Here is a 19,229-nt window from a genome sequence, read left to right as displayed (position 1 = left end):
ACGTTTAGGGAAGCTTTTAATGTTTGATGTATCATAGTATTTTAATATTCTTTTGGAAGCCGCCCAGAGTGGCTGGGGAAACCCAGCCAGATGGGCAGGGTATAAATAATAAATTATTATTATTATTATTTCTTTTCCTATGAATTGTGTTAATCGTTAATGCATACACACACACACACACACACACACACACACACGTCACCTTCAATGCAAAGACCCCATCCTGGCTCCCCAGACCTGATTTGGCTATATAATTCATCTTTTTCTTCACTGTTCCTCACATTTATGGAAAAGGTGGGCAGTGGAAGCATCACGAGAAACCAATTTAAAAATTGGTCAGGCTGGTGGACATTAGAAAGAAGATCCCTACCCCTGCCACGTTACGGAAAGTAATCAAGTGATTTCTTTTTAAAAACACACTTTTGCACTTTGGAAATTATGTGGGATATTTGATGTTGCCAGTGCTGTTATTAGTTTTTTGTTTTGTTAAATGTAATGTGTTTTTCTAGTTTATTGTATTGATTAACTTTTATGTATTTTACTCAGTGTTTTCTAAAAGAATCCCAGAATATGATTTTAAAGGTAAATAAGAGTTTCCTTTATGCTGCCATTTTTACATCTTTTCCAGCTCTTATGATTCCCTTTTTGTGGTGTTCAGGATCAGGCCAGACTGGACTTCTTTCTTCCCATTGAGCCTTTTCCCCCAGTCTGTGGTGTAATTCTGCCCTGCTCTTTTAGGTTTACTCAAGTTTCTCTTGTTTTAGCAGAGAAGTCATGTCTCCCCTCCAATACAAAAACTGAGGGAAGACCCCCATCTTGCAGGGAAGCCGGACCCCTGGAGTTCACACTCAGGCAGCCCACAGCTCCCTCCACTGACACCAGAACCCATTCACCTTCTCGCCCCCCAAAGGTTGTTGCAGCCATTTTCTGAGCTATTTGTGTTCATGCATTTCCCACTCTTACACCTTACTCTTACATAAAAGGGGTGGGGATCTGGTATGGCTCAAAGGGATATTTCCCCCTCATGTGCCGGGAGCCTTTGGCTTCACACCACCCCTGTGTCTTAGTGAGATTCGGCACAGAAAAGCCAGCCATCCTGGGCTGGGGGCTTCCTAAGAGTCTGCAGGATCAGGCCAAGAGCCCCTCTAGCCCAGAATGCTGCTCTCACGGAACAGATGCCTCTGGGAAATAGGGGGAAATAAGGCATGGAAGGAAGAGCTGCAGTGGCCTGGTCTTTTGAGAAGCAGATCCCATCTCTCCCGAATTAGTGTCTCTGCTTGACCCGGAAATGTACCTTTTCGCAGCTGAAGTCCATATTCCACAGTTTCTGGGAGAGAAAAGGGAACAGAGATTTAGCATCACACCATCATTCAGACAACAAACCTGGAATGAACAATATGAGCTCATGAGATTGTAGCCAGGTGTTGTGGACTACAAGTCCCATCCTCTCTAACCACTGGCCATGCCATGTGGAGATTATGGGAGTTGGCAGTTAAAACTATCTGAAATTCACCATACCAGCTATCCCTGCATAACCAGGGTAGGGGTGATGTTAAGGTTCAGTCCTGCCCAAATCTTGGGAGGAGGAGCAGGACCCCCCAGAAGATCTCCCCATCAACAAGATCCAGACACCCCTGTTCCTGGACGGGAGGCCTCAATCCCAGTCCCCTCTGCTCCTGGCTGGCTTTTTGATGCCCCCCCTCCTTACATCAATCTCAGGGCCAAAGGAACAGGAGAAATGCCCGAAAAGTGAGGTGTGTGAAAGCACCCAAAGCCTGGCTGAGAGATGTGCAGAGGTCAAGGACAACTTTTTACAGACACTCACCACTTGAGGGAGGCTTACATTCCTGAAGATTGTGCATAAAGGCAAATCGTGCAAAGTCAGAATGACCCCCAGAATCACCCCTGCCATCAGAGATCTCAAAACGGTCCCTTGAGATCTCGCAGGAGCCTCTCAGAACCAAGTAAGGTCTTAAAAGCGATTTGCACGGTGGCCAAACCCTTCATGGCAAGAGCTTTCAAGCCCTTTACCTTGCTGACTGGAATCTGGGAGGCTCCCCCAAGATCTCACAGGAGCTTCCAGAGCCCAGCAAGAAGGCTTTATCCTCCTCTTTCAATTGCCTAAATAAAATCAGTTGTGAGTCATCTACATCTGCTCTCGACCCATTCCAGTCCGGCTTCCGCGCTGGTCATGGGACCGAGACGGCTCTGGTCGCCCTAACAGATGATCTCCGCAGGCAGCTGGATCGAGGCGGGTCGGGGCTGCTGATTCTTCTAGACCTGTCAGCAGCCTTTGACATGGTCGATCACGAACTCCTGGACCACCGCCTTGCCGACGTGGGGATCCAGGGCACAGTCCTTCAATGGCTGCACTCGTTTCTCTCCGGTCGGGGACAGAGGGTGGCGCTTGGGGGGGAATTGTCATCGCGCCACTCCTTGGTGTGTGGAGTGCCTCAGGGTGCAATTCTCTCCCCGATGCTTTTTAACATCTTTATGCGCCCCCTCGCCCAGCTTGTCCGGAGTTTTGGGCTGGGCTGCCATCAGTATGCCAATGACACCCAACTCTATCTGTTGATGGATGGCCATCCTGACTCGGCCCCAGATACACTGATCAGATGTTTGGAAGCTGTGGCTGGATGGTTACGTGGGAGCCGGTTGAAGTTAAATCCTTCGAAGACAGAGGTCCTCTGGCTGGGACGGAGCGATATGGGATTGAGGGGGCAACTCCCGTCTCTTGCGGGGGTGCAATTAGTGCCAGCATCATCCGTGAAGAGCTTGGGTGTAATCTTCAATACCTCCCTCTCTATGGAGGCGCAGATTACAGCTATAACAAAGGCGGCATTTTTTCATCTCCGCCAGGCTAAGCAGTTGGCTCCTTATCTCTCTCGCCCTGACCTAGCCACTGTGATCCATGCGACGGTCACCTCCAGACTGGATTATTGTAACTCGCTCTACGTGGGGCTGCCCTTGAGACTGACCCAGAAACTCCAGCGGGTGCAGAATGCCGCAGCGAGACTCCTTACGGGGTCTTCGCTGCGAGATCATATCCATCCGGTGCTGTACCAGCTGCACTGGCTCCCGGTGGAGTACAGGATCAGGTTTAAGGTGCTGGTTTTAACCTTTAAAGCCCTATACGGCCTAGGACCCTCGTACCTACGGGACCGCCTCTCCTGGTATGTCCCACAGAGAAATTTACGGTCTGCAAATAAAAACACCCTAAAGATCCCAGGCCTCAGGGAGGTTAGGCTGGCCTCAACTAGAGCCAGGGCCTTCTCGGCCGCGGCTCCAATCTGGTGGAACGCTCTGTCACAAGAGACTAGAGCCCTGCAGGACCTGGCATCCTTCCGCAGGGCCTGCAAGACAGAGCTGTTCCACCAGGCCTTTTGTCAGGGCGCAGCCTGACCCCCTCCTCTGGCAATCTGCACAAAAATTTGCTTGATGGTTGCCATTAATTTGATTTTAATTTGATTTAATTAATGTTATAATGAATGTTTTAGAATGTTGAACTATTTTTATTGTTGTTAGCCGCCCTGAGCCCGGCTTCGGCTGGGGAGGGCGGGATATAAATAAAATTTATTATTATTATTATTATTACATAGCAAAGTGTGGTTTCTAGATATTGAAAGAGAATAAATAAATAAGCCTTCTATTTTCCAGGCATGGCTAATATTCCGTATGACCTGGGGCCTGTCATGAACACTTCTAAACATCCAGTACAAAGTACTTTCAGCCCTTCTTTAAGGTAAAGGTAAAGGGACCCCTGACCATTAGGTCCAGTCGTAGCCGACTCTGGGGTTGCAGTTCTCATCTCGCTTTACTGGCTGAGGGAGCCGGCGTACAGCAGTAAAGTAATGCTTTTCCCTGGCTTGGGCTTAGGATATTTCCGTTCCACCTTAAAAGGGAGCAGGCTTTGTGAGTCACAGAGTCTGCGTATTTCCTGTTCACAGGAAGTTTATGTTTTGTCTCTTGCTTTCGTTTCTCTCTCTGTGTCTGAGACACTGAAGCAGGCAGTCATGTTTTTTCTTTGTTCTGGCCAACGCTGAATAAACTTGTAAATATGCTCTCCTGAGTGCGTCTTTCGCTGTGCGAACTCTGCTGATAGAGCGTGCAAGAGCTCTGGAATGTGGGAAACTATTTCTGGGGCTCGTGTCGCCAATTGCTGATACTGTATCTACGGGAGATCGATGGATCGTCCGGAGGCGACGTGGAGTCATGATGGGCTTTATCTCCCTGGCAGTATCCCAACAGTCATGTGGCCAGAATGACTAAGCCACTTCTGGCGAACCAGAGCAGCACATGGAAACGCCGTTTACCTTGCCGCCAGAGCGGTAGCTATTTATCTACTTGCACTTTGACGTGCTTTCGAACTGCTAGGTGGGCAGGAGCAGGGACTGAGCAACGGGAGCTCACCCCATTGCGGGGATTTGAACTGCCAACCTTCTGATCAGCAAGCCCTAGGCTCTGTGGTTTAACCCACAGCGCCACCCGCGTCCCCTTCAGCCCTTCTTTACTACCTCTGAATTTCTTCATGACTCCCTTTACCATCCCCTTTCAATTGCCTAAGGAAAATCAGTTGTGAGTCATCTACATAGGAAAGTGTGACTTCTAGATATTGAAAAGAATAAATAAACAAACATTCCATTTTCCTAGCACTGCCAATGAGCTGGAGTCTTTCATGAACAATTTTAAATATCCAGTACAAAATATTTTCAACCCATCTTTACTACCTCTGAATTTCTTCATGACTCCCTCCAGGAAGGGATTTATATCTTTGAAGTCCCAGATCCCCCTTCAGGGCAGGAGGAAAAGCCACAGGAGGAGCCTCTAAGTTCTCCTTCTCCTGAGACCTGGGAGGAGAAGAACAAAGTCAAGCCTCCATTGTTCCAATGCAAGGAGCTTTCTGACAAGGCAGTTGTCTCATCCTGATTATAAAGGCACCATGGAAATATCATGAAGACTTGGGAGCAGAGTTCTTCCTATGGCAAAAAGGAGCATCTGGCTGACGTGTGGATCTAGAAAGCATCTAAGAAGTTGAAGGAAAACCGAAATACACCTGCTTTTGAATTTTGAATGAAAGATATGAATAGGAGATTGAAGATAAAGAAGCTGATGTATACCCATTATTATTTTTTTAAGAAAAGTGAACCATACTGGGTCCTTATGCAGAGATTTTAGGACTACACCAGTTTTAGTGAAGCATTTCAAGTGATTAATGAGGAAAACAAAATAGATCTGGTATGTGCATTTCTGAAATATAAGGAAGTTCAGAATGCTTTAGAATGGCTTTTGCAATTAACATTATAAATGTATTTTAGCACAGTGGTAATATTTTAAAAATGGAGAAAATCTTAGAAATTAAAGCAGTATTTTCTAAACATGCAAGATTTTCAAAATTCTTTAATTTTTGAACATGTTGTAGGTGTTTGGGGGAGAAGGCTCTCAGCGGCTACTCCTCACGATGGCTGAGTCAAAGGCAGTGGTGCCTCTGAATTCCAGTTGCTGAAACCACCGGAGCAGAGTGTCCTCTGGGGCTCAGATCCTGCCCACTGGTTTCCCACTGGCATCTGGTTAATCATTGTGAAAACAGGATGGTGGACTACATGGGCCACTGGCCTGATCCAGCAGGGCCCTTTCTCACCTTCTTATGGCTGAGGAAGAAACTGCAGGAGCCAGAAATACACTGAATATTTAAGGGTAAGTTATAGTGAAGATATTTACAAGCCCCTTTGGAATGTCTACTCGTTTTGTATCAATTGCAGACTAAATGATTCCATCACAGAGAAGGGCCTTCAGAAATATGCAATGGGAATGGCTTCCTGTCTGTGATTGTAGCAACAAACTACCACAAAAATGTGTCTCTACTTTTGTCTGTGATTTTGTGAAATGGACGGTGGAATCCTAAGCAATCTCCGGAAGGAGGAACTGGAGAGTGAGTTTCTCACTTGTTAAACAGGAACTTTCCCGATACAGTGGTACCTCGGGTTAAGTACTTAATCCGTTCTGGAGGTCCATCCTTAACCTGAAACTGTTCTTAACCTGAAGTACCACTTTAGCTAATGGGGCCTCCTGCTGCAGCTGCGCCACCAGAGCCCAATTTCTGTTCTCATCCTGAAGCAAAGTTCTTAACCTGAGGTACTATTTCTGAGTTAGCGGAGTCTGTAACCTGAAGCGTATGTAACCTGAAGTGCATGTAACCTGAGGTACCACTTTACATTATCTTAAAGCAGTAGATTTCCATCACTTACCTCTGCAAGAAGCTTCTGATATCCTGGAAAGAAGGAAAGAAAAAGATATCCGTGGAGCCATTTCCGCAGAGAGCCCTGCGGTCAGTTATAAATACTTAGCAGCTGAAACAGAGAGAGGTTAGCCAAGCACAAAACAAAAGACCCCCAATAAAATACACAGTGCCATATAATTTTGGAATAACCATCAGATGGCAAAAGTCAGCCATTCCAGTGATGATGAATAAAAGGTCCTTTTCTTCTCTTTTGACCAAGTCACCCAGACACCTGAGAGATTCAATCCCACCTCCCTGATTTGCCATTTTGCCTGCAGCGCATGCTGGTTCCGTGTTCACATGCAACTAATCAGTTTACTGTTATGTACATCCCACACTCAATCATATTCTATGAACCACCCTGAGACTTGTGGGTATAGGGTGGTACACAAACTTATTTTAATAATAATGATAATGATGATGATGATGATAATAATAATAATAATAATACAGTGGTACCCCGCAAGACGAATGCCTCGCAAGACGGAAAACCCGCTAGACGAAAGGGTTTTCCGTTTTGGAGGCGCTTCGCAAAACGAATTTCCCTATGGGCTTGCTTCGCAAGACGACAGCCCATAGGGAAATCTCCGGGACAGCGGGGAAGCGCAGCGCGTCTTCCCCACTGTCCTCGGACCTCCTCCCGCCGCCGGGCATCGGAGGGAAGCTCCGATGCCCGGCGGGGGGGGGGGACTTCTCCTCCCGCCGCCGGACATCGGAACGAAGCTCCGATGCCCGGCGGGGGGGGGAACTTCTCCTCCCTCCGCGTGGCATCGGAGGGAAGCTCCGATGCCCGGCGGAGGGGGGGAAACTTCTCCTCCCTCCGCGTGGCATCGGAGGGAAGCTCCGATGCCCGGCGGAGGGGGGGAAACTTCTCCTCCCTCCGCGTGGCATCGGAGGGAAGCTCCGATGCCCGGCGGGGGGGGGGAAACTTCTCCTCCCGCCGCCGGACATCGGAACGAAGCTCCGATGCCCGGCGGGGGGGGAACTTCTCCTCCCGCCGCCGGACATCGGAACGAAGCTCCGATGCCCGGCGGGGGGGGGGACTTCTCCTCCCTCCGCGTGGCATCGGAGGGAAGCTCCGATGCCCGGCGGGGGGGGGGAAACTTCTCCTCCCTCCGCGTGGCATCGGAGGGAAGCTCCGATGCCCGGCGGGGGGGGGGAACTTCTCCTCCCTCCGCGTGGCATCGGAGGGAAGCTCCGATGCCCGGCGGGGGGGGGGGAACTTCTCCTCCCGCCGCCGGACATCGGAACGAAGCTCCGATGCCCGGCGGAGGGGGGGAAACTTCTCCTCCCGCCGCCGGACATCGGAACGAAGCTCCGATGCCCGGCGGGGGGGGGGAAACTTCTCCTCCAGTCGCCGGACATCGGAACGAAGCTCCGATGCCCGGCGGGGGGGGGGAAAACTTCTCCTCCCGCCGCCGGACATCGGAACGAAGCTCCGATGCCCGGCGGGGGGGGGGGGGACTTCTCCTCCCTCCGCGTGGCATCGGAGGGAAGCTCCGATGCCCGGCGGGGGGGGGAACTTCTCCTCCCGCCGCCGGACATCGGAACGAAGCTCCGATGCCCGGCGGGGGGGGGAAACTTCTCCCGCCGCCGGACATCGGAACGAAGCTCCGATGCCCGGCGGGGGGGGGAACTTCTCCTCCCTCCGCGTGGCATCGGAGGGAAGCTCCGATGCCCGGCGGGGGGGGGAACTTCTCCTCCCTCCGCGTGGCATCGGAGGGAAGCTCCGATGGCCGGCGGGGGGGGACTTCTCCTCCCTCCGCGTGGCATCGGAGGGAAGCTCCGATGCCCGGCGGGGGGGGGGAACTTCTCCTCCCGCCGCCGGACATCGGAACGAAGCTCCGATGCCCGGCGGGGGGGGGGAAACTTCTCCTCCAGTCGCCGGACATCGGAACGAAGCTCCGATGCCCGGCGGGGGGGGGAAACTTCTCCTCCCGCCGCCGGACATCGGAACGAAGCTCCGATGCCCGGCGGGGGGGGGACTTCTCCTCCAGCCGCCGGACATCGGAACGAAGCTCCGATGCCCGGCGGGGGGGGGAACGCCTCCTCCCGCCGCCGGGCATCGGATGGCTTTCCTGAAGACTTGGGGTGGGAGGAGGGTTTTCCTTCCCACCGCCAACATTCAGAATGCTGTTCTGAATGTTGGCGGTGGGGAGGAAAAGCCCTCCTCCCACGCAAGCCCCGGGAACAGAGGGAAAGCGCTGCGCGCCTTCCCCTCTGTTCCCTTACCTGTCCTGAAGGCTTGCGGTGCGGAGAAAAGCCCTTCTCCGCATCGCCAGCCTGCCAAGCGGTTTCCCTAGGAACGCATTAATTGATTTTTAATGCATTCCTATGGGAAACCGTGCTTCGCAAGACGAAAAACTCGCAAGAAGAAAGAACTTGCGGAACGAATTAATTTCGTCTTGCGAGGCACCACTGTAATAATAATAATAATAATAATAGGTCACCCCCTCTCTAGCAGGACCCAAGACAGCATCTGAATGAAAAGATGTTGCAGTGCCAATTTGGAATACCTGTGCTGGAGGCAGTATCGGTTGTTTTCAACTCGCTTTTTCTCAGGCACACTGAAATTAATGAACCTAAGATAGTCTACCCTGAGTAAAGGTTAATTGAATGCAGAGTTGTATTGGCTTGTGGGCTTCCCAGAGACCTCTGGTTGGCCAATGAAAGAACAGGAAGCAGGACGGAAAGGGCCTGTGGTTTGATCTAGTGACAACTTGAAGATGATATTGGGGGGTGGGCAGGTAAGCCCCACTCCACATAATCAATCACAAGATGCAGCACACAAACCCCATTTCAATAGAAATGCCCATTATTGGTGGCGGGGGGGGAGCTGGCCCCCTCAAATATTTTATTGGGCAGTCTAAGGGACCTTGGCCTCTCGGAGTTAGCTGCTATGTCATGTACTGCTTGTTCCTCTGACAACAGTATTTTTATGTGGGGAAGGACTAAGAAATGCCTGTAGTCTGAAGCAGCACACTCCACCCTCTCACATCAGGATGAGGCCTCACCTGCAGGAGTTCACTCGCTGGTTCCTGAAGCTTCTTCTCCATCTCCCGGATGAGGCTGTCAAGAGAGGAGAGTTCCCTGGAGAGTCTGGCCAGGTCCTCCTCCCTTTTGGCTGCAATCTCCTTCTCCACTTCTGCCATCTGGGCCAGAAGAACCTTCTCTTGTTCTTCCAGAAACTGGTGCAGTCGCCTGATCTCAGCCACAATCTTTTCCCTCTCTGCACCTGTTTGTTTCTGCAGAAAAGAGGTTGAAAGAAGAGAACAGTGGGCCAAAATCATGCATCTAGTCTTCTCTTGCAGGATGAAGAGGCCAGTTATCCCAGTTCCCTTGGAAGGCCACTTCTGACATATTCAGCAGAGGAAGGGATTCATAAAACTTACAAGCCCACGCCCCTCCTTTAAATAATCTTTCATGCTCTGTAAGAGATCAGACTGTTCTAAAATAAACCTCTTTCTGTATTTCATATTTATTTTCCCAGATTTTGATTTTGTTTGCTTCTGCACCAGCAAAAAGAGAAAGAGGAGGAGAAAACCAGGCCAATATTAGGCATAATGCTGCAGGATGAAGAGACCAGTTATTAGAATTCACTTGGAAGGGCATGTCTGCCATTTTAGAGAGATCACTCCAGCAGGAAAAGAGTTTCATAAAAATTTACAAGCCCACCCCCACCTTCAAATGGTCTTTCATGCCCTGTGCGTGATCAGACTGTTCAAAAATACTGTAAACTTCTTTCTGTATTCCATCTTCATTTTTCCCCAGATATTATACTACAGTATTACCTCCAGGTTGCGGATGGGATCCATTCCGGAGCTCCAGTTGGATCTCGAAGTTTCAGCAACTGGAGGTGCCTGTTCTGCGCATGTGCATGATAGATCGCTTCTGCGCATGCGCGCAGTGAAACCCAGAAAAATACTTCTGGGTTTGCCATGTTCGCATCCTGAAGTTTACATAACCAGAGGGTTGTGTAACGCGAGGTACTACTGCATAACATTTTTCACCTTAAATAAAAATAATGCTTACAAGCAGGTCTTGGCTTTCCTTTTCTGTGCCCGCTTTAAATTCCAGAATTTTCTCTCTCTCCTTCTTCACATTGTCTAGGCAGCTGCTTATCTGTCCCTGAAAAGAAAAGAAAATCAAACTTTGGTTGTTGTTTTTCTTTGTTGGAGTTTTAGTATTCATAATAACAGGAAAGTTGAATCAGATGCTTGCTCCCTGCCCCAAAGACTGTGGTCTTTGCCTTCGTCATCCTGGGAGCCTGTGGTGCAATGGGTCAGTGTGTCTGGCTGTTAACCAGAAGGTTGGTGGTTCGAGCCCAACCAGGGACGGCTGTGGGCAGAATCCCTGCATTTCGGGGGGGGGGGGTTGGACTAGAATGCCCTCAGGGTCCCTTCCAACTCCACCATTCTGTGATTCTATCCCTGCCACCTCCATTGCTCCTCCCTACAGCCCTTTCCTAAGGGAGCTGCTTCCAGAGGATGAACTGGGGGTGAGTTTCTCCTGCAGGGGGACATTGGGGGCACTGTAATCCCCAGAACGGTAAAAATAAATTGAACAGAGTTTCAGAAGTTTACTGACAAGAGACTCTTTGACTGCAGGAGGGGGAGAATATATTAAAACATTGTCCTGCAAAACCCCCTTCTCTGTAGCTATTTCGCCCTCATCAAACCCAAAGGAAATCCAGAGAGATTTCTTACCTTGTACTCCTCGAAAGCCTCTTCCAGAAGAATCGCCTCGTGGCTTTTGTGCTCCTTGGACGCAATACACACGACACAGATGGGGCTTTCGTCCTCCTTGCAGAAGAGCTTCAGGGGCTCCTGGTGCTTCCTGCAGACCCTCCCCTTTCCTTCGGCCCCCTTTTCACCTTGAAGACGGAGTTTTTCCAAAACATTTGCCAGCGGCCGATTGGGGATGAGGCTCCTGTGCTGAATGATTTCCCTGCACTGAGGGCAGGAAGCCTCTCCCTCGGATTCCCCCCAGCACTGGATCAGGCAGGCTCGGCAGAAGTTGTGCCCGCACTCCGGGATGATCACCGGATCCCTGAAACACTCCAGGCAGATGGGGCAAGTGGCTTCCTCGTAGAGATCCTGCACGGGACCCCCAGATGCAGCCATGGCTGCTGCCTCACCAGGAAGAGAGAGCTGGTTTCGTTTTCTCTCTTTTGCGCCTGCAAATGGGCGTGTTTCCTTTCCAGGAAATTCAGACTTGATGGCTCGCGATCACAGCTGCCTGAAGAGAGGGGGAGTTAGGTGGGACACAGAGTCTTTGGGCATGGGAATTTATATATTAAAAAGAAAGGGGATAAATCCTGGCTGCCGATTTAAGGAGCCGTTTTCCAAGGAGAGGTGGAGGGAAGCGAGTTTTTTATGAGCTTCATGTCAGTCTCAGTTTTAGTTGGAAACCAGTGAGTGAATCTGAATCTTGCAAGCCCCTCCCACCCTTAGTAGCAACCCATGCGTAAAAAGCAGGGAAGTCCAGCATGAACAGAATTGACACTGATCTCTAACTAGGCATGAGGGTGGTGGGTGGGGTGGAATCCGGGACTCCTGAGCTCTCTGGAGGCCAAGAGGGAAACTGGACATCCCTTCCAACTTTTATTGCGCGCGGGCACCCGGCTCCCTTTGCTTTACGAATGAATGGCGCTTTCGCAGGGGAGGTTTGGGCGTGAGAGAATTCAGGGCCGACGGTTTACGTGGCTGGAGCTAATGTCAACACGAGTGAAGGGTGCGACGTGGCACAAAGTCCCGGCCCCACGCCCTGGTCGATCCTGCCGCCAGGTTAAGTCACTAGTCCAGTGTTTTTCAACCTTTTTTGGGCAAAGGCACACTTGTTTCATGAAAAAAATCACGAGGCACACCACCACTGCGTGCGGAGAGGGAGATGTCAGAGCTCCGCTGCTCTCTATGGGGAATCGGATGAGAGCGAACCGCCTTTTTTTAATCTTTCGAATTTTTCAATTTTCCCCATGGCACACCAGCCAACATCTCGCGGAACACTAGTGTGCCGCGGAACAGTGGTTGAAAAACACTGCACTAGTCCTCGGTGAGGATACCAAGCGGCGTCGCAGCACCGCCGCCCCCTAGCGACCGGGTATGGAAACGCGGAGTGTGTGTGTTAAACAGCACCCTTTCCCCGCTCCATGGAGAGGTTTCAGCTCTGAAGTTGTTGCTTTCGGAGCCCCTTTCCCGCTGTAAGACACAAAAGTTCAGACTCCAAGGAGCATCGCAGCCGGAGCCCAACCCTCCCCTGTGATGCACATTCCCACGGGACCATTGGACACCCATCCACAGCCCCTGAGAACATGGGATGGAGGCTAGGGGGTTTCGGAAGAGATTAAGAAAACAATCTGCCTTCACTTCCTCTTCCCATTTGAGGAGTGGGACTCTGTCAGAAATGTTCCTGTAATGTCCCCTCTCCTTGGCCGTTGGCCCTGTTCCCGGTTCTTCAGTTGTCTGGCTGCCATGGCAGATAAGGCTGAGTCTCACTCACCCAAAGGACTTGGAATGCATGCAGAAGTTGCGGAGACAAACATCAGAAAACAGTTTAATAAATCTCCTGCCACCCCTCTCCAAGGAGCCCCTGCAGTTCAATAAAAGCCTCCAGAATTCTCTCTTCAATCCCATTTTCATTAACATTTATTCTGGCAAAAGTGGGTAGTATTTCAAGTCCTGCTCAGAACAGACTCATTGAAGTCAATAAGCATGACTAACATTGGCTTATTCATTTAAATGGGCTTACTCTGAGTAGGACATACTTGAAACCAACCCAGAGGGTGTATAGGATTGCTAGCCATCCTAGCCCAGACGTTTCTCCCATGCATTTCAGCAGAATCCACCAGAATTCTCTCTTCTCCACCTTACAAGTTTTGCTCCAGGAAACCTGCTGAATGGGGGAACTTGGTTCTCAAAAGCCCCTTTTTCTCACAACCCAGCTGATGACGCAGGCACTCTCCTAAATTCCCTGGAGGAAGTGTCATGGGAAATGGATATTATACTGTTGAGTCTGAAACAACATAGGAGCAACAAGAAGAACAATCTTTAATAGAATCAAACACATTAGCGCATGAAACATATCCCCAAATTCTTACAGGACCATTACACAAAAGGATAAGAAGAGGAGATCTCTAAAAATACAGGTAAGTATCTGACTGTTCGCTACAAAGCACCTTGGAGAAAATAATTGTATACAGTGGTACCTCGGGTTACAGACACTTCAGGTTACAGACTCTGCTAACCCAAAAATATTACCTCCGGTTAAGAACTTTGCTTCAGGATGAGAACAGAAATCGTGCTGCGGCGGCAGCCGGAGGCCCCATTAGCTAAAGTGGTACCTCAGGTTAAGAATGGACCTCCAGAACAAATTAAGTTCTTAACCCGAGGTACCACTGTACATGGGAATCCCCCCCCCATGCGAAATCCTCTAGATTGTCATTGTTCTTTCCTCAGAACTTCTGACAGAGGCTCTTCACTGTCAGAGAGGATTTTGTTGCATTGAGGCCTGAAACCTATGTGGGGGTTACATTCCTGGAGTCAGCATGCAAAGGCAATATTGCACAAGTCAGGAAGACCCTCAAAAATGCCCCCCACGCAATTAGCGTGGTGTAGTGGTTAAGAGCGGTAGTCTTGTAATCTGGTGAACCGGGTTCGTGTCTCCGCTCCTCCACATGCAGCTGCTGGGTGACCTTGGCCAGTCACTTCTCTGGAGTCTCTCAGCCCCACTCACCTCACAGAGTGTTTGTTGTGGGGGAGGAAGGGAAGGGAGAATGTTAGCTGCTTTGAGACTCCTTAAGGGGAGAGATGGGGAGGATATCAAGTCCAAACCCCTCTTCTTCATCATCCCTACTTGTTCGAAGCCAGAGATCTTCAGAGCTTTATGTAACCTTTCTAGAGGCCGGGAAGCAAGGTGGACTTAGAAACTCTTCCCCCCACTGCCAAAGCCCCCCCCCAATTGATTTCTGGGCTCTGGAGTCTCTTGTGAGATCTCACACAGTCCCTTCCAAGAGCTTTTCCCGGACTCACCCTCTATTTACAAATTTGTGTTTTGACAAAGGACTTCAGGCTGTGATCATGTAAGTTAAGTTGTGCTGAGTTTTGGACCGACTGCATCCAACTAGCAAACAGGTCTCTTTGGATATGGGGATTTTGCTGAATTGCCACCTAAGCTTCCCTGAGGAGTAGCAAAAAAAGGGATTTTTGAACTTCCATCTCCCTGGCCAGTGGAGGCTTTGGGGAAGGAAAAGGGAATCTGAGAGCAGGATTGAGGCTGAGGAAGGTTTTAAGTGATGCCAGTGCATAATTCTGATTTTATTTAGCAAAGATGATGGTATTATCTATAGAAATCTTAAGTCAGAATTGGAGGTTGGAGAAAGAACTACATTGAAACAGGAATGTGTGTGGGGTTGCTGCTGTTTCCTAAATCATTTTCTTGCTTCTTACCCCCTTTCCAACTCCTGCACCGAAAGAAGTACTCGATTCCCAACGGAGAGAAAACAGGCAAGTTTGGAGACTGACAGGGGACCCAGTCAATCAGTGTCATTTACAAAGTTGGCTCAAGAAGGGAGAGTTGCATCATGATTGACACAAGGGTTGGCCAATCACCGTTCAGCAAATATGGTTTCTCCTTAAGTGCGTATCAGCTCAGCCCTGAAGAGGAGACTGAATGTGCCATGATGGCAATGAATATACACTTGTCTGTCTGCACCTTCAGTCAAGAGAGTCTCAGGTTCCCTTTCTTGCTCACGAAAAAGTAGGGCTGGAGGGTCTCTCCTGAGAAGGGGGCTGCTGTATCTGCATGGAGAAGGGCTGCTGTATTAGCATCGTAAAAGGACACCCGTCCCCCTTCACAGTTCAGGGTCACTCGGATCCTCTCGGGCTCCTCACATGGAACAGGGGCCTTACGGGGGGAGCAGAACTTGAGCTCACCATCCGACTTCCCCAAACCCCAGATCCCTTCCGTAGTATTAAAATACAAAACACCCTTCCTCTTCACAGACTTTCTGGCTACCCCCACCCCCCACCCCTCCTCTCTTCCCACAATGACCTCCCAGAAATGTCTGCCTGATGTGAAACCCTCACACCCCAGAACACAGCAACATGTGTCAAATCTGTTAGGGTTGTCTGGCAGGTCTTGACGCACTCCTCCCTCTCTCACACTTTCGATCCTCAGACAGGGTGAGGAGGGGATGTGCTGTGTCTGGATCCAAAGTTACGTTTTCTGTGGGGGCAGAGGAGGAAAGAGAAGAGAAACGACGTCACCTGGGAAGCTGACTTTTCTTTAGGTACATGACAGAAATAGCATCCCCTCTGAAATGAACAGGGACTCCATGGCTCTGCATTGGAGACAGGGATGTCCATCAAATTCTTAATGACTCTTGAAATATTTGCAGTTCTTTCAAGTACTTAACACACATTCTCTACATAGAACCCTTGCAAGTTCCCTGTAAGTTAAGTCAATATTAACTATGCCCATTTTTCAGATGGGAGGACTGAGGCTGAGAGACAGTGGCTTGTCTAAGGCCAAACCCACTGCAGAAGGGTTCATGGCAGAAGGGTCTTCTAGTCCAACCCACTGCAATACAGGAATCCCAACTAAAGTATTCATGACAGCCCCCCCCCAACCTCTGCTTATAAACCTCCAAGGAAGGAGAGTCCACCACCTTCTGAGGGACTCCCTCCCATGTTCTGCAGTGTGGGCCTATGGTCTGTTTCCCTCAGGCAAACTATGAGCAGTCAGCCAAGAACAAATTTGATTATATCTTGCAGTTTGGTTAGAGCGATGCAGAAAATTGATAGTTCTATTACATCGTTGACATGAATGGCTTTCTTTTCCTATAAATTGTGTTAATCGTTAATGCATTTATTGTTGCAATCCTAAGATAAAGGGTGACACACACACACACAAAACCACAAAAAAATTATGACCTTCAATGCAAAGACCCCATCCTGGCTCCCCAGACCTGATTTGGCTATATAACTCATCTTTTTCTTCACTGTTCCTCACATTTATGGAAAAGGTGGGCAGTGGAAGCACAATGAGAAGCCCATTTAGAAATTACGTAGTCAGGCTGGTGGACATTAGGAAGAAGATCTGCTCTGCAGTCCTCCCCCTCCTCCTGCCACGTTGTAGAAAGTTAGTCAAGCGATTTCTTTTTAAAGACACACATTTGTACAGAGGCCTTTGGAAATTAAGTGGGATATTGGATGTTGCAAGTGCTGCTATTAGTAAAAAAAAAAAGTAAAATGTAATGGGTTTTTCTAATTTATTGTTGTATTGATTAGCCTTTATGTATTTTACTTACTGCTGTTTTCTAAAAGAATCCCAGAATATAATTTTAAAGATAAGTAGGAGTTTCCTTTATGCTGCCATCTGCTGCATCTTTTCCAGCTCTTATGATTCCCTTTTTGTGGTGTCCAGACTAGACTTCTGTCTTCCCACTGAGCCTTTTTCCCTGGTCTGTGGTGCAATTCTGCCCTGCTCTTTTAAGTTTATTCAGGTTTCTCTAGTTTAAGCAGAGAAGCCATGTCTCCCCTCCAATACAAGACCCCCATCTTGTAGGGACGCTGAACCACTGGAGTTCACACTCAGGCAGCCCCCAGCTCCCTCCACTGACCCCAGAACCCATTCAGCTTCTCGCCCCCAAAGGTTGTTGCAGCCATTTTCTGAGCTATTTGTGCTCATGCATTTCCCACTCTTACACCTTACTCTTACATAAGCTCTCCTAAAAGGGGTGGGGATCCTGTATGGCTCAAAGGGATATTTCCCCCTCATGTGCCGGGAGCCTTTGGCTTCACACCACCCCTGTGTCTTAGTGAGATTCGGCACAGAAGAGCCAGGCATCCTGGGTTGGGGGCTTCCTAAGAGTCTGCAGGATCAGGCCAAGAGCCCCTCTAGCCCAGCATGCTGCTCTCACGGAACAGATGCCTCTGGGAAATAAGGGAAATAAGGCATGGAAGGAAGAGCTGCAGTGGCCTGGTCTTTTGAGAAGCAGATCCCATCTCGGAAATGACTGGCAGAATCCGAGACCAGGGAGAAGAGTCGGTAGAAGGTTGGAAGAAATTTAAAGACTATCTACAGAAACATTGTAGAATTAAGGAATGTTAGAAGGATGCTGAAATGAAGTTATGTGGTTTTAGCAGTAATGTTACAAAGGAGTATGTAAAAATGGATTGTTAACAGGTGAAAATGTAAAGTTACAATATACTAAGATAAATTATTAAGATAAAAACAAAGATGGAAAGGATTTGCTGAATTAACTAATTGAACTAGAACACAAAAAAGGGAGGTGTGAGGAGGTCAAGGAAACAAGCAAATGAAAGATAAGATGTGGAAAAATTCATTTGTTTTTAACTTTTATTTTTCTGTATTTTTTTGTATTTTGCATTTTTGTTTTATTTTCTTTTACTTTTGTAATTCTTTGAAATTTTAATACATATTATTAAAAAAAAGAGAGAAGCAGATCCCATCTCCCCCGAATTTTGCCTTGGAAAATGGCTGGGGAAACCCAGCCAGATGGGCAGGGTATAAATAATAAATTATTATGATTATTATGGTTATCATGATTATTATGATTATTATTAAATGTACCTTTTTGCAGCTGAAGTCCATATTCCACAGTGTCTGGAAGAGAAAAGGGAACAGAGATTTAGCATCACACTATCATTCAGATAACAAACCTGGAATGAACAATATGAGCTCATGAGCTTGTAGCCAGGTGTTGTGGACTACAAGACCCATCATCCCAAACTACTGGCCACACCAGCTGGAGTGATTCCAGAGACCAGCAAGAAGGGTTTATCGTCCTCTTTCAACTGCATAAGTAAAATCAGTTGTGAATCATCTACATATTAAAGTGTGACTTCTAGATATTGAAAAAGTATAAACAAAAAAACCATTTTCCTTGCATGGCTAATATTCCGTATGATCTGGAGCCTTTCATGAACACTTCTAAACAGCCAGTATAAAATACTTTCAGCCCTTCTTTACTAACCTCTGAACTGCTTCATGACACCCTCCAGGAAGGGATTTATATCTCCGAAGTCCCAGATCCTCCACTTCAGGGCAGGAGGAAAAGCCACAGGAGGATCCTCTAAGTTCTCCTTCTCCTGAGACCTGGGAGGAGAAGAACAAAGTCAAGCCACTATCTTTCCAATCCAATGAGCTTTCTGACAAGGCAGACGTCTCATCCTGATGATAAAGGCATGATGGATATATCATGAAGACTTGGGAGCAGGGTTTTCCTATGACAAAAGGGAGCATCTAGATGATGTGTGGATTTAGAAAGCATCTAAGAAGTTGAAGAAAAACCAACACACACCCGCTTCCAAAATATGCTGAAGGAAATATAGGAATTTGAGACCATATATATCAGCTTCTTTACCTTCAAATTATTTTTTTTAGGAAAGTGAGCAACACTGGGTCGTTAGGTGGAGATTTTAGGACTACACCAGTTTTAGTGAAGCATTTCAAGTGATTCATGAGGAAAACATATTGATCTGGTATGTGCATTTCTGAAAAATAAGGAAATTCAGAATCCTTTAGAATGGTTTTTGCAATTAACATTATAAATGTATTTTAGCACAGTAGCTATATTTTAAAAATGGGGAAAATGTTAGAAAATATTAGAAAGTAATATCTATAAAATATTAGAAAGTCTTAAGTTGTCTGGAGGACAAGACTCTCAGCGGCTACTATTCACGATGGCTGGGTCAAAGGCAGTGGTGCCTCTGAACCTCAGGAGGGGAGTGTCCTCTGGGGCTCAGATCCTGCTCACCATGGGTTTCCCACTGTCATCTGGTTAATCATTGTGAAAACAGGATGGTGGACTACATGGGCCACTGGCCTGATCCAGCAGGGCCCTTTCTCACATTCTTATGTCTGAGGAAGAACCTGCAGAAGCCTGAAATACACGGGATATTTAAAGGTAAGTTATAGTGAAGATATTTAC

At 48.3% G+C, this 19,229-nt stretch overlaps 1 protein-coding gene across 1 annotated transcript in view; it reads right to left on the bottom strand.

Annotated features, from left to right (window-relative positions):
- LOC309526187 (uncharacterized protein) overlaps positions 1-19,229 on the bottom strand; it is a gene marked incomplete at its 5' end in the record, with an annotated part of 44,110 nt that overhangs the window by 1,401 nt on the left and 23,480 nt on the right. The window contains 11 exon segments of the mRNA XM_082212102.1: positions 1,295-1,327; positions 4,728-4,789; positions 4,791-4,847; positions 6,246-6,268; positions 9,292-9,522; positions 10,310-10,405; positions 10,984-11,472; positions 14,996-15,437; positions 15,439-15,499; positions 17,870-17,902; positions 18,273-18,394. Of these exon segments, the coding sequence (XP_082068228.1) occupies positions 1,295-1,327; positions 4,728-4,789; positions 4,791-4,847; positions 6,246-6,268; positions 9,292-9,522; positions 10,310-10,405; positions 10,984-11,472; positions 14,996-15,437; positions 15,439-15,499; positions 17,870-17,902; positions 18,273-18,394 (1,649 nt within the window).

This window comes from Podarcis vaucheri (assembly GCF_965113315.1).
Source record: "Podarcis vaucheri genome assembly, chromosome: 2".
Taxonomy (NCBI): domain Eukaryota; kingdom Metazoa; phylum Chordata; class Lepidosauria; order Squamata; family Lacertidae; genus Podarcis; species Podarcis vaucheri.
Note: the sequence above shows the minus strand (reverse complement) of the source record. Positions and strands in the feature narration are given on the sequence as shown.